This window comes from Ctenopharyngodon idella, chromosome 13, assembly GCF_019924925.1.
Source record: "Ctenopharyngodon idella isolate HZGC_01 chromosome 13, HZGC01, whole genome shotgun sequence".
NCBI classification, from domain to species: domain Eukaryota; kingdom Metazoa; phylum Chordata; class Actinopteri; order Cypriniformes; family Xenocyprididae; genus Ctenopharyngodon; species Ctenopharyngodon idella.
Window position 1 is genome coordinate 35,978,462 of NC_067232.1, and position 15,159 is coordinate 35,993,620.

Consider the following 15,159-nt stretch of genomic DNA (forward strand, 5'->3'; position numbering starts at 1 on the left):
CGTCTGGCCAAGAGACCATGCCGTGACCTTAGCTGCTCTGAGAAAAATCAGTTCATTAATCAATATGACTCAGCATGGCATGCAGGTTGGAGGTCCAGCGGCACTGTAAGCCTTCGCAGTCAGAGACGAAGTGACCTTGATTTTGCCAGATGGCGGCGCTCTGCGGGCACAGGTGCACTGCAACTGCATGCTCCACCTGGGGAATCTCTGTGTACCCCCTGGCTGCCCCACCGTCAAGGGTAGTGAGGGTGGAGAAGCTTGTGAAGTGTGACCGGGCAGTAAAAGGTGCCCTCCACAATTTTGTGAGCTCCTCATGCATTTCCAGGAAGACCCCAGAAACCAATCATCCCAACTGTGAGTGATCAGGACAGGGTGGAGGATTCCAACTCAGCGTCACACTCTGACTGAGCCACTGCACCTGAGGGTGGGAGCTCAGTTGAGTCTTCTGCGTCAGAAGGCTCTAGCGCACCCCCCGATGATGTTATCGACAGCTCATCCTCATCTGAAGCCCGAATGAAAGTCTGTGTGCATCATGAGACGCAACCAGGAACACCACCAGACGCAACATGCGAGAGGAGTGGGAGGTCCGTGGGGATTCACAAAGCAGAAACACTCTTGCTGTAGCTCTCATGATGTCCTAAGCTATAGCTGCAGCGCGGGTAGCAGCTGAGGTTTCTCCATTTCTTACCAGAAAAGAGAGATGCGACCACAGCGTTACCATGGTCATGCTGTCGCAACTTTATTTTATCTAACAATTAATGTTTTTTGTATAGGTTACCTCTTCAAATATTTGAGATGTTTGATGCCACTATTTTAATAAGTTACAAGAAAACCTATGTGTTATTCTATTTCTGCTAATAAACTATATTCTAAAATATGATTAATGAAACCTCCGGTTTCTCCAGGCTTCAGTCATTGTCAGGATACTCTTCAAGCTAGCAGCATTATCAAATTATATAATGTGATAAATATCAATATTGTTCAATTTGGAAAAAAAAATATTGTGATCATATTTTTAGGCATATCACCCAGCCCTAGATGGAACTGCAGCTCTCGTTCATGGTTATATATATATAAATATTTCTATAAAAATATTTCTATTTTATCTTTTTTCTTGTGCTGTTGGAAAGCATAAATCCTAAGTGATCTTTGCTCACTAACTTAAAGCCAATGAAAATAAGAAAGGGCTTCGTGGCACATTGGCTTCATTAGACGAGTCGAGTCTGAGCATCACAGACAAAGGAGGGGGGCCTTGCCTCTCCCATTTTAAAGAGCTTCTGTGTTTTTCTGTACAGACTCTCCCAGAATATTGTATCAGTGGTCGGGAAAGCAAAAAGCAGAGGCTGATTTCTTGGATTTCACCTCAGTAATGAGAATTTTGTCACACCAATAAACCCATTAAGTTCAGCAGATACCCAAACCCACACATGTCCGTGATGGCTAAATGTCAGACGACTCTCATAATCAATCAGTCCAGAACACCCGACACAGTTTTCCCTAAACATTACCTTTCTACGTCATTGTGACACTCTAAAGACAATTTGGAGGACGACACACACACTTACTCTCTCGCATATGACATCCATTGAGACCAGTGACCTGGAATTTCAGAGAGGCCGTTCTGAACCTGAATCATTGCCCTCATTAACTCCAAGAGCTGATTATGATGATAAATATGACACACGTCACTATCTCCTGGGCTCTCGTGAAGGGAAAAAAAAACGAATTAAAAAAAACAAGCACGGATTTAGGCACTATATATTCCACACTGTGGTCTACTGACGTCAGTGAGGGACATCTAAAAGGGCTTGCTGTGCTGTAACATCAAAGCTCGCACAATTACGGCTACACACATTCTCTTTCTTCACATTTCTTCCTAAGTGTGTGTGACATTAAACCAAGCACACGTAACACACCCCTGTTCACTGAAACACACAGTATGTGCTTTTCATGTCTTCCAATCCTCTTAAGAATTCATTAACAGCACATATAGTTTTGGATCGTATGACAGTCACAGAACCGGACACTTAGATTACTTAATTTGAATAAACTGATATTTTTTTAATCATATTTATTAATATAATAAATAAATATAACTAGTAAATAAAAATACTGATATGAAAACATATGTAAACGTATATAAAGAACGTATTAAAACACTCTAAAATACTTATAATACTTCTATTTAATATAATTTTTATTACAAATTTATTTTCTGTATGTTTTTTTAAAGAAATCTCTTACACTCAGCAAGGCTGCATTTATTTATCAAAAGCACAGTAAAACAGTAACTGTGAAATATTATTACAGTTAAAAATATTTGTTTTTAATACATTTTAAAATAATTTATTCCTTATTATTGTGATGGCAAAGCTGAATTTTCAGCATCATGCTCCAGTCTTCAGTGTCACATGATCCTTCAGAAATCATTCTAATATGCTGATTTTGTGCTCCAGAAATATTTTTTTTTATTGTTATCAATGTTGAAAACGGTTTTTGCTGCTTAATGGTTTTGTGGAAATCATGACACATTTTTTTTTTTCAGGATTCTTTGATGAATTTTGTGACAATTTAAAAGTCTTTACAGTCAATTTAATGCATTCTTGCTCAATAAGAGTATTCATTTCTTTAAAAAAAAAAAAAATCTTACTTGACCCCAAGTTATTTCACTGTTTTGTGTGGTACATGCATCATGTGCTCAGTGATTTCATTACATAATATGTCAGAGGCTTCAAAGGATGGATACTAGCATAATCTCTATTCTCTTAATCATTCTCTTTATCAACTCTCTTTTTTCTCAATTTAAAAAACAGAAAAAACAGCTTTTGTGCTCTCTACAAATCTTCAAGAGGAAGAGTTTGAGGCTGTCAGCACTCAGCACTGTACGTACTGCACAAAATCATTTGTTTCAACCCCCACCTAACATCGGCAGCACCGCTTGACACATGAGTTATGTCATACTGCCTGTCAGGGTCCTTTCTGCCTGCTTACAGGATATTTTGTGTATGCATAAGAGCTCTGAACAAAGAAGTTATATGGCCTCCTGTGTCTCTCTAATGCTGGCTCACAAACCCCTGGAAAGTACATGCCATTCTCGTGGAAGTGTGCCGTTTTCTGTGCTTAAAACAAACTTGGGTTGCAGAGCGATCTCAGAATAATGCATTTATTCTGCAGTGGTGAACAGTCTCCATCTAATTTGAATTCCTCATGAAATTACGCCAGCACAATAATTGCAAGGAAAATACACACAGATAATGACTGTCCTGTTAATGCCATTAGGTGTTTCTTCAAATATGGGCACTTTTATGTTCCATGGGGTCATCTTGGAAACTTTTTACCATGCCTTCAGCATTTATTTTTGCTACTTTTTAAAATGTCTTTTTATATATACTTATACATTTTATTATTTTACCACAGACCCAGACATTTCATCTTAAAATATGAAGAAATTAATTTTCACATTGTGAAAGCTATGATAATCTAAACAAAAGGTAGAATACTTATAATGGATTAACTTAAATTTTTAAACAAACTGCCCCACTGTGAATATCACTTGTGAACATAATGTATTTGTGTGTGTGTGTGTGTGTGTGTGTGTGTGTGTGTCCTTTCCAGTAAACTCTAATTTTGTCAAATTATGTAAAACATGAAAAATTTTTATTTAATTTTGTGTATTTAGGATATATTAGATGCTGGTTATGAAATTAGCCTTATAGCAAGACAAAAGCCATTTTTATTCCAGAAATGTTTGAAATTTTGGTAATACTTTATTTTAGGGTCTTTTAACTAGTTGCTTATTAGCATGCATATTACTAGAATATTGGCTATTTATTAGTACTTATTAAGCACATATTAATGCCTTATTCTGCATGACCTTATTCTACATTCTTAATCCTACACAATACCTAAACTTAACAACTACCTTACTAACTATTAATAAGCAGTAAATTAGGAGTTTATTGAGGGAAAAGTCATAGTTAATAGTTTATATGTGTTCCCTATAGTAAAGTGTTACCGAAATTTTCATGAAAGTCAAATAGCCACTTGCTATTAAAAACAATACACACAAAACACATAATTTGAGATGTTGCGGAAAATAAATTGTGGTGGAAATGTTCATTAAAAAAATAAGTGAGAGTGTTTTTTAAGAGGTGTTTTCTAAAGATTTACATGTAAAAAGTGCCCATGAAGAAACACCCTATTCAGCATATTTACATGCCTTATTTATAATCCATAATAACCATAAAAAGGGAACTTCCCATGAACACACTGTGTTTTGTACTATCTTGTTTTACTCTTAAACTTTAGTATTGTGTCACTGCTAAAACTGTACAAATGATACAAAATGTAAGTGCAATTAGCTATGAATAATTTGAATGTAGAAAAACAAGCAGAGTCATAATTTAATGGTAAGTCATTAGGAAAAAAAAAACATTCAGACTAAATATTTGGGGGAAAATAACTTGTTGGATTTGAATGATCAGAGATTTGTGTTTAAAATCAGTTATAATAAATAGACATTCAAGAATACCAGGCACAAGAAGCCTTAAATAATCTAATTACAGTACAAATAGTAGGCCGATTAGTAAAAGAAATGAGTTTCTAATGTGATTCAACATACAGGATGGATATTGGTATCAGAGGGCAAAAGATTATATTCTTCATTAAGAATATAGGATGGGTCAGATATTATTTTTAGGCTTGCCTCAATACTGTCTGCCCATATATTGTTATAATAAGATATTATTAATACCCATTTTCAAATGGCGAAAAGAATGACAGAAATGTATAATAATACGGGGAAAGCTGGTTTAGACTGTTTTGTTTTTTTTGTTTGTTTGTTTTTTTGTCTTCTGTACTCCTACAAATCCATAAGTAAGACTTTTTATCTGATATTGGATTGGATATAATTTAGTATTATTACTAATATTATTAAAATGTCCATTATTGGAATGATAAAGTTTTGAACTAAAAACATTCAATATTGTAGCTGAAAAACAGACTCACTGAGTTTCCTCTCCCTTTAATAAGACAACTAAGCTTGTCTCTCTATCACAAGCTTTGACAGTTCTCGGAACAACTGAGTCTGACATTGTACTGTTGTGAAGAAGAGAGAAGTGTGAGAGATTACTCGATTCATTATTTTAATCTCTTGACAGCTCTGAAATATAATTTCTGTTTAAAAAGATTGTAACATAACAAAATCAAAATCTTGTTATCTCCTATTTATTCACAAATTCGGAGAGACCAGGGAGCATTGTAACATTTTGTTTGAGTTAGTTATTGTAGGAAATATTCAAGTAGAATATTAAAATTAAAACTGAAATATAACTAGTAGTATATGTACTCCGGTAATCAAATTGATTTGATCAATATAAGTATTTGGCTACGCCTCATCACTATATCACACCATCTTTTCAGTCACACTCAACTTCAACATACACGTAACAGTTTAATGAAAAGGAAACAAATACAGAAATAAATGACAAACATGTTTACAAATCAAAATATAATGCAGACATGAACTTTCATTTACTTCAAATGTTTTTGTTTTTTTGTTTGTTTTTTGTTTTTTGTCTTGTAAATTTTGCACATATTTTTACAATTACTGTCACCTCAGGAAAATGTCCCCATAATGTAGGGTTTACCAGGAACACACACACACACACACACACACACACACTGGGTTTTCATGTTTTATGGGGACTTTCCATAGACATAATGATTTTTACACAGTACAAACTGTATATTCTAACGCTAAACCTAAACCTACCCATCACAGAAAACTTTCTGCATTTTTACATTTTCAAAAAGCATCACTTAGTCTGATTAATAAGCTGTTTTCCTTATGGGGACCAAAAAAAGTCCCCACAAGGACAAGGATTTTTAATGTTGGCATCTTAGTGGGGACCCCCATAATGTAGGTTTTAACAGGACCACACACACACACACACACACACACACACACACACACACACACACGCACTACATGGAGTGTTTTAATCATATGTGATTAAAGGTGTTTTAGGTGTTTTAATCATATTAATTTAATCATTTATCTAAATTGTAGCCTATATAACAGATCATCATATGACATGGACATTTTCTAACATTCTTTCTTTCTTTCTTTCTTTCTGTTGATTATATATTTTTTTTACAATCTACTAATAAAAATCTAGTCTTTTTAGTGACTTTTTTGCATGATAAGTATGATGATGAATTATAATCGCTGCTTCAGAGCCTGAGAAGTGCCTCAAGCCTTTAATGCCATCTAGTGGTTAAAAGGTTTAGCTACGCCTTAATTTTTTACTTGGTAACAATATCTTTTATTAACAATAACATTAATAAACATTATTACATTAAGCTATAAATTACTAGTTTATCAGTTAACTAGCCTAACTTTCATCCTTTCCACGTCCTTGGTTTACTGCACCACTGTACTTCCTGGCAGAGAGACTTTTGTTTCATAATGGTTATGCACTGTATAATCATCAGATAATCAATTTATATTTTAAAAATATCTAAAAAATGAAACGCAAATGACACTCAAAATATCAAACTTGTTTTTTCCTGTTTGATAATATATCGAAAACATTCCAGACATTACTTTCATTTTACGTATTTGTGTTTCATTCACACAAACATATGTCTGTTCACCCACCATGCTGATATTACCGGTCAAAAGTTTGGAATAATTAAGATTTTTTTAATGTTTTTAAAAGGTCTCTTATGCTCACCAAGATTACAATTATTTGATCAAAATGTTTTTGATCAATGCATTAATTGCATATTGATCAAAAATTGGAACTGTTTTCTATTTTAATATATTTTAAAATGTAATTTATGTGATGTCAAAGCTGAATTTTCAGCATCATTACTCCAGTCTTCAGTGCCACATGATTCTTTAAATATAATTCTAATATACTGAAACATTTCTTATGATTATCAATGTTGAATACAGTTTTTGCTGCTTAATATTTTTATGGAAACCATGATACACAACCATTCAAAGTCTGGGGCAATTTAAACAATTATACTTGTATTCAGCAAGGATGCAGTAAATTGATAAAAAGTGACAGTAAAGGCAATTATAAAATATATGTTACAAATAAATGCAGTTCTTTTTAACTGTTTTTACTGTATTTTTGATCAAATAAATGACCTTGGTGAGCATAAGAGACTTATTTTAAAAAACATAAAAAATTAAAAGATAATATAATTCATTATAACAATAATATAGGCTACTAAATAAAATCTAGTACACATTTTATTTCATATGCCACGATAGTCAGACATACAGTATATACCTTGTATAGTTAACTAAAACCAACTATTAACAAATATATACAGTAGTGGCAAAAAAATGATGTCCGGAGGGGATTGGTTTAGGGATTTGTTTTTAATGACCCTACAAATTTGATTATACCATCAAAATGTGAGGAAAATATTTTATACATTTTTTAAAATATTTTAAATATGAGGGAAGAACAAAACACTAAACTTGGTTAAAGGTATTTATCTGACAAAATTATTTGGCAAAAAGGGGAAAGACTACAGCTACAGGTTTTATTTTACTATGCATAGACACAAAAAGCTCAAAAGAAAAAGCATACATTGACTACAACATCATCAGTTATTAATTCATATTTGTTTATTCTTTCTTGTTTTTGCATAATTGCTTTGTATGTCTGCCCTCTGGCCAAAAAAAAAAAAAAGAATATTTGTAACCAAATAGTTTTTTTCTTTTTCTTCTCCATACTATGGAAGTCAATGGTGTCACACAACTGTTTGATTACAAACATTCTACAAAAATTCATTCCTTTGTATTCAGTAGAACAAATACAGTAGAGTTATGTAGACATTATTAATGGTTTGTTTGTGAGATCATGATGGACATGGAGCACTGCGTACAAGCCTGCACAGTTACGCAGATGCCATGCTCCACAGGCTAAAGGAAGTGCCCGCTTCCCTGTTCGCGCTAGCCAAAGGGAAACTCGCGTTCTGGCTCACGCTCACAGAATGCAGCCAACAAACCTGCTGCTGGGTCACACAATGTGTGTAAACAACATGACAGTGCTCCCCCAGTCACACCGAGAGAGGCATGACCTTCACATGGATTTCACATAGCAACACAGAGCCATGCTAGCAAAGCTTGTGTGTTGGCTTATTTTGGTATAGGGATTCATATCAAAGATGCTTAAGGTGAATTGACATGTATATATATATATATATATATATATATATATATATATATATATATACACACATACACACACACACACACAGTTAATTTATATTTACAAAATGGATTTGGATCAAAAATTTCTATGTAAATACATTTCACGAGTTCACATATACAGGTGCTGGTCATATAATTAGAATATCATCAAAAAGTTGATTTATTTCACTAATTCCATTCAAAAAGTGAAACTTGTATATTATATTCATTCATTACACACAGACTGATATATTTCAAATGTTTATTTCTTTTAATTTTGATGATTATAACTGACAACTAAGGAAAATCCCAAATTCAGTATCTCAGAAAATTAGAATATTGTGAAAAGGTTCAACTTTGAAGACACCTGGTGCCACACTCTAATCAGCTAATTAACTCAAAACACCTGCAAAGGCCTTTAAATGGTCTCTCAGTCTAGTTCTGTAGGCTACACAATCATGGGGAAGACTGCTGACTTGACAGTTGTCCAAAAGACGACCATTGACACCTTGCACAAGGAGGGCAAGACACAAAAGGTCATTGCAAAAGAGGCTGGCTGTTCACAGAGCTCTGTGTCCAAGCACATTAATAGAGAGGCGAAGGGAAGGAAAAGATGTGGTAGAAAAAAGTGTACAAGCAATAGGGATAACCGCACCCTGGAGAGGATTGTGAAACAAAACCCATTCAAAAATGTGGGGGAGATTCACAAAGAGTGGACTGCAGCTGGAGTCAGTGCTTCAAGAACCACTACGCTCAGACGTATGCAAGACATGGGTTTCAGCTGTTGTGTCAAGCCACTCTTGAACAACAGACAGCGTCAGAAGCGTCTCGCCTGGGATAAAGACAAAAAGGACTGGACTGCTGCTGAGTGGTCCAAAGTTATGTTCTCTGATGAAAGTAAATTTTGCATTTCCTTTGGAAATCAAGGTCCCAGAGTCTGCAGGAAGAGAGGAGAGGCACACAATCCACGTTGCTTGAGGTCCAGTGTAAAGTTTCCACGGTCAGTGATGGTTTGGGGTGCCATGTCATCTGCTGGTGTTGGTCCACTGTGTTTTCTGAGGTCCAAGGTCAACGTAGCCGTATACCAGGAAGTTTTAGAGCACTTCATGCTTCCTGCTGCTGACCAACTTTATGGAGATGCAGATTTCATTTTCCAACAGGACTTGGCACCTGCACACAGTGCCAAAGCTACCAGTACCTGGTTTAAGGACCATGGTATCCCTGTTCTTAATTGGCCAGCAAACTCACCTGACCTTAACCCCATAGAAAATCTATGGGGTATTGTGAAGAGGAAGATGCGATATGCCAGACCCAACAATGCAGAAGAGCTGAAGGCCACTATCAGAGCAACCTGGGCTCTAATAACACCTGAGCAGTGCCACAGACTGATCGACTCCATGCCACGCCGCATTGCTGCAGTAATTCAGGCAAAAGGAGCCCCAACTAAGTATTGAGTGCTGTACATGCTCATACTTTTCATGTTCATACTTTTCAGTTGGCCAAGATTTCTAAAAATGCTTTCTTTGTATTGGTCATTAGTAATATTCTAATTTTCTGAGATACTGAATTTGGGATTTTCCTTAGTTGTCAGTTATAATCATCAAAATTAAAAGAAATAAACATTTGAAATATATCAGTCTGTGTGTAATGAATGAATATAATATACAAGTTTCACTTTTTGAATGGAATTAGTGAAATAAATCAACTTTTTGATGATATTCTAATTATATGACCAGCACCTGTACATATAATTAAATAGAGTAAAGTTATGCGTATTTGGCATGCTGTCCGGGGGGGAGGGCTCCGAGCTCGGAATTTTGGCCCAAACCCAGAGTACTCCCCCCGGATGTGGTAATAATAGATAGAACTAGAAGTGAGGAGATGGGGTGGTGGAGGGATGCTGATAAACTGTCAATGAACAAGTAAGTCTGCAGTATATACAGTATCTCACAAAAGTGAGTACACCCCTCACATTTTTGTAAATATTTTATTATATCTTTTCATGTGACAACACTGAAGAAATTACACTTTGCTACAATGTAAAGTAGTGAGTGTACAGCTTGTATAGCAGTGTAAATTTGCCCCTCAAAATAACTCAACACACAGCCATTAATGTCTAAACCGCTGGCCACAAAAGTGAGTACACCCCTAAGTTAAAATGTCCAAATTGGGCCCAAAGTCTCAATATTTTGTGTGGCCACCATTATTTTCCAGCACTGCCTTAACCCTCTTGGGCATGGAGTTCACCAGAGCTTCACAGGTTGCCACTGGAGTCCTCTTCCACTCCTCCATGACGACATCACAGAGCTGGTGGATGTTAGAGACCTTGCGCTCCTCCACCTTCCGTTTGAGGATGTCCCACAGATGCTCAATAGGGTTTAGGTCTGGAGACATTCTTTAGCAAGGCAGTGGTTGTCTTGGAGGTGTGTTTGGGGTCGTTATCATGTTGGAATACTGCCCTGTGGCCCAGTCTCCGAAGGGAGGGGATCATGCTCTGTATGTCACAGTACATCTTGGCATTTATGGTTCCCTCAATGAACTGTAGCTCCCCAGTGCCGGCAGCACTCATGCAGAACCAGACCATGACACTCCCACCACCATGCTTGACTGTAGGCAAGACACACTTGTCTTTGTACTCCTCACCTGGTTGCCACCACACACGCTTGACACCATCTGAACCAAATAAGTTTATCTTGGTCTCATCAGACCACAGGACATGGTTTCAGTAATCCATGTCCTTAGTCCTTTGTCTTCAGCAAACTGTTTGCGGGCTTTCTTGTGCATCATCTTTAGAAGAGGCTTCCTTCTGGGACGACAGCCATGCAGACCAATTTGATGCAGTGTGCGGCGTATGGTCTGAGCACTGACAGGCTGACCCCCCACCCCTTCAACCTCTGCAGCAATGCTGGCAGCACTCATATGTCTATTTTCCAAACACAACCTCTTTATATGACGCTGAGTACGTGCACTCAACTTCTTTGGTCGACCATGGCGAGGCCTGTTCTGAGTGGAACCTGTCCTGTTAAACCGCTGTATGGTCTTGGCCACCATGCTGCAGCTCAGTTTCAGGGTCTTGGCAATCTTCTTATAGCCTACGCCATCTTTATGTAGAGCAACAATTCTTTTTTTCAGATCCTCAGAGAGTTCTTTGCCATGAGGTGCCATGTTGAACTTCCAGTGACCAGTATGAGAGACTGAGAGCGATAACACCAAATTTAACACACCTGCTCCCCATTCACACCTGAGACCTTGTAACACTAATGAGTCACATGACACCGGGGAGAGAAAATGGCTAATTGGGCCCAATTTGGACATTTTTACTTAGGGGTGTAATTACTTTTGTGGCCAGCGGTTTAGAGATTAATGGCTGTGTGTTGAGTTATTTTGAGGGGACAGCAAATTTACACTGTTATACAAGCTGTACACTCACTACTTTAAATTGTAAAGTGTCATTTCTTCAGTGCTGTCACATGAAAAGATATAATAAAATATTTACAAAAAGGTGAGGGGTGTACTCACTTCTGTGAGATACTGTATACCTCTTGTTGTTGGTTTATTAGCTGAATGCTTTCCACTTGTGCTAATTAGAATAATTATTTGAACCTGCTCCTCCCGAACTTTGTTAATAAAACATCAATCTGAGAGGTTTACATTCTTGAAAGGCCCAAGTCAACAAGATATGTTGTGCAGTGCATGTTCTACAATGCTAATATGATGCATTATAAATGCAATGTGTTGTGATGTCATGATACTCTGAAAGAATCCAGTGTTTATAATTTATACAAGCAATGCTAGACATTTCGTGCTTGACAGCGCATTATTGAATTCACACTGTGGAAGCCGATGGAAGCTCCTAAATGCTATCTTGTACTCCACCTCCACGTCTATCTTCCTTTCATAGTTCTTCTCTTTCTCATGTGTTTGGCCCTGAAATATAGTGGCTCACTTAAAAGTGTTACTGTAGTTCTAACAGAATGTTGAAGCTGAAAAACACATTTCAGCGCAAAATCAAAACAGACCTAAACTTTTAATGAACAAACTTTCCAAATTTTGACAAAACCTTTTGAATGGTGTACACATAGCAACTAATTTCTGCCAATTGCCCTTATTAATTATTTTAATTGTAGTTTTCTACAATGTATTTTTCTGTTATATTGGACAGCTATATTGCCTGGACTAAGGAGCAGGTTTTTTGGAAAGTCTAAGAGTTTAGGTTTCTCTGACTAGAGCGGAAAAGGAAAACATGGAGTGGATCTGGAGTCGAGTGATTACAGGACGCTATACAGCTCCACTCCTGTTTGCTGCGATCCAAGCTTTTAGTCAGTGCATTGCTCCGTGACACACAAAGTTCGATGCTGAACTATCTATCTAGCCATCCATTCATCTATCTATCTATCTATCTATCTATCTATCTATCTATCTAATGTGCAGTCACTTGTCCTACCTATATGGATTACTACAACAGAGGGTTAAAGTATCAATCATTTCTGCCTACTAGATTTAGACCAAGTTAGAGGAATATTTTCAGAGAGTCTGAGGGAAAACAAGAGGTTAAATTATAAAATACTATTATGTTTTGCTTGTACATTCTTAGGGTGTCTGAGCCCCCAATCATAACATTAAGTCAATCTTACAGTCACGCTTGGGTTTGAAATACTGTGTAAGCTGCATACTGACATGTGCTGATGCCGTCAACATTTTTCTGAAAAGACCCTACCATGAGAATTCAGTCTAAGTATGGAGGAATTAGATCATACCTTGTTGAAGGGAATCCTCAGTGCCCGCAAGCTCCCCACCGCCACCACCACCGTCGTCTGGAGTTTTGCGTTTCTTCGACATTGGCGGTCTAATATGACGCGATCTCTGTTGTCTATTTGTTCTTGGCTCAAAACGGATATACGAATGAGGACGATAAACACTCAATTGTCTGGGCAAGCACATAAAATTGGCAGGATGTCGACAGTTGAAACCTTCACAAAGCACGATCCCCATTCATTCAGGCATCCACAGTTCCCAATTCTCTCCACTACGAAACAAACGCAACGGGAGCAAAAGTTGGCATGGTGCGCGGGTGATGATGCTGGTAAAGCAATGTGTGAATTAAAAAGAAGAAGATGAAAGAAAAGGAAAACGAAAAAAAAAAAAAAAAAATTCAAATATGTTAAGCTTCCGGCTTAAGAAAAACGCACAGATTTCCCCTGACAAATGAGAGATGTTGCTACAAAAGTGATTTGCGCATCACGTGTGCCCGGGATTATACTGAAGCAGAAAAGTACGCATCCACGACATTTTGCAAATCAAATCCCGCTCGTCTCTTCCCAGAAGCACGAACACCCACAATGCTGACCATGTTATTGTGATACACAGCAGTACTAACATTTTCAGGTATGTTATCTCAATAACTCTGTGTCCAACTGTCAGTCAGCCGAGTTCGCCTTACAGTCAGTGAACTTCTTGTAAACGAGCTGCAAAGAGTCGATTTGAAAAGTCACTGTTGTCTGTTACTCAAGTCAACGCAAAAACAAGAGTCATCTAGGGAGATTTTCTCTTTGTCTGTATGGGTCCAGTTTAGAGCGCTAGCAGAGCTCCAATCGATACCATCAAATACTGGACGGACAGAACACAACACTGTACCTTTGCTCTTGGACAGAAATCATCTGTCCAGCGATGCATTAACGATGTTCGCCTTGTGTTGAGCACGCTCTTCTCAAAACTTCTTAGTCCGGTTGCTAGGAAACCACCACGGATTCATGATAGCGCTCTCTTAATTTTAAGTGACTTAAACTTTACGCAGAGATAGTTTTCGTAGTTTTTTGAGCGTAAACGCTCTGTGTGTGTTTGGTGGCACGAAACAGTTTAAGAATTCTGTATAAATAAAGGCTCCATCATCAGCAGCATCATCAGGGCTTTAGCGTTTCCATTCCAGAGACAGGATGACGTCAGTAGCCTCCTCCGCAAGTGGTGCCAAGGCTACAGCTTAGATTGACTCAAAAGATAATCTCGAGTATTTTACGCAACAACATTCGAAATGACCCGGTTGTCTGTAAACCTCACGTGTGCTGGCTCCAAATGTCAGATGGACATTTTTTGTCCAAGTTTGATAGAAAAAAAGCCAAAAAAAAAAAAAAAAAAGTTTCAGTCAGTCACTTAGTTTGTTTGCAGTAATCACACTGGAGATGCTATGTGCTCACGTGAGGGGTTGTAGGCTGTGTTGGCTGGTTTTAGGATTTTTGGACACGTTTCAGCTGGTCATACTAACTTAAACCATGTAAGACCAGCTGGTTTAAATTGATTTTTGTTGTTGTTGTTGTTGTTGTTTTTTCCACCAGTTACCCATTTGTATCTTTAACAAAATGTTAAAAATCTATTTATTAAAAAAAAAAACAAAAAAAAACGTGTGCGCTGAAAAAAGTGCATAAGATAACATTTAATGCTTCTCCAGAACATATTCTAAATTGCACGTTGCCGGGTTACTAAATATAGATATCTTGCATGTAAATGCCTGCACTCATTAATTGCTGCAGTCTATTTCGTTTGTCCCATGTTTCTGCCATTAACACTAGACCCTAATCTCTCTTTTTTTTTTTTTTTTTTCCGAAAAAGAAATCCATTTTTTCAGGATTTCAGTGACGTGACATGACAGCTATCATGCGTCACTTGCCCCCCTGCGTTGTTGCCAAATTTTCTGGTCAAAAATCTTCTTGCTCTAAACAAATCGTCAATATTGCACTCTTCAGAATAAGAATTAAGACGTTTAACCACAAGTCTTTGAACACCTGTTGAGGCACAGAGCATGTTTGTAGATGATAATAATATATTTTTATCTAGGATTTACTCAACAACAACAATATATATATATATTAACATACCATTAGCCACACCTGTAAACGTTTTAACAGGTGTGGCTAATGCGACTGTTGGGCAAATAATTTCTGATTTTT

At 37.0% G+C, this 15,159-nt stretch overlaps 1 protein-coding gene across 4 annotated transcripts in view; it reads right to left on the reverse strand.

Annotated features, from left to right (window-relative positions):
• Positions 1-14,113, reverse strand: part of pde10a (phosphodiesterase 10A) — a 140,336-nt gene extending 126,223 nt beyond the window's left edge. For 2 of the 4 annotated variants that reach the window (XR_007933295.1, XM_051917670.1), the window contains exon 1: positions 12,976-13,820. Coding sequence is in view for 2 of the 4 variants with exons in the window: in XM_051917670.1 (XP_051773630.1) it covers positions 12,976-13,210 (235 nt within the window). In the remaining 2 variants the exon portion in view is untranslated. Of the gene's footprint in view, positions 1-12,975; positions 13,821-13,852 lie in introns of those variants that run through there. The other 2 variants (XM_051917674.1, XM_051917671.1) reach the window with 2 other exon arrangements.
• Positions 14,114-15,159: the final 1,046 nt, after the last annotated feature.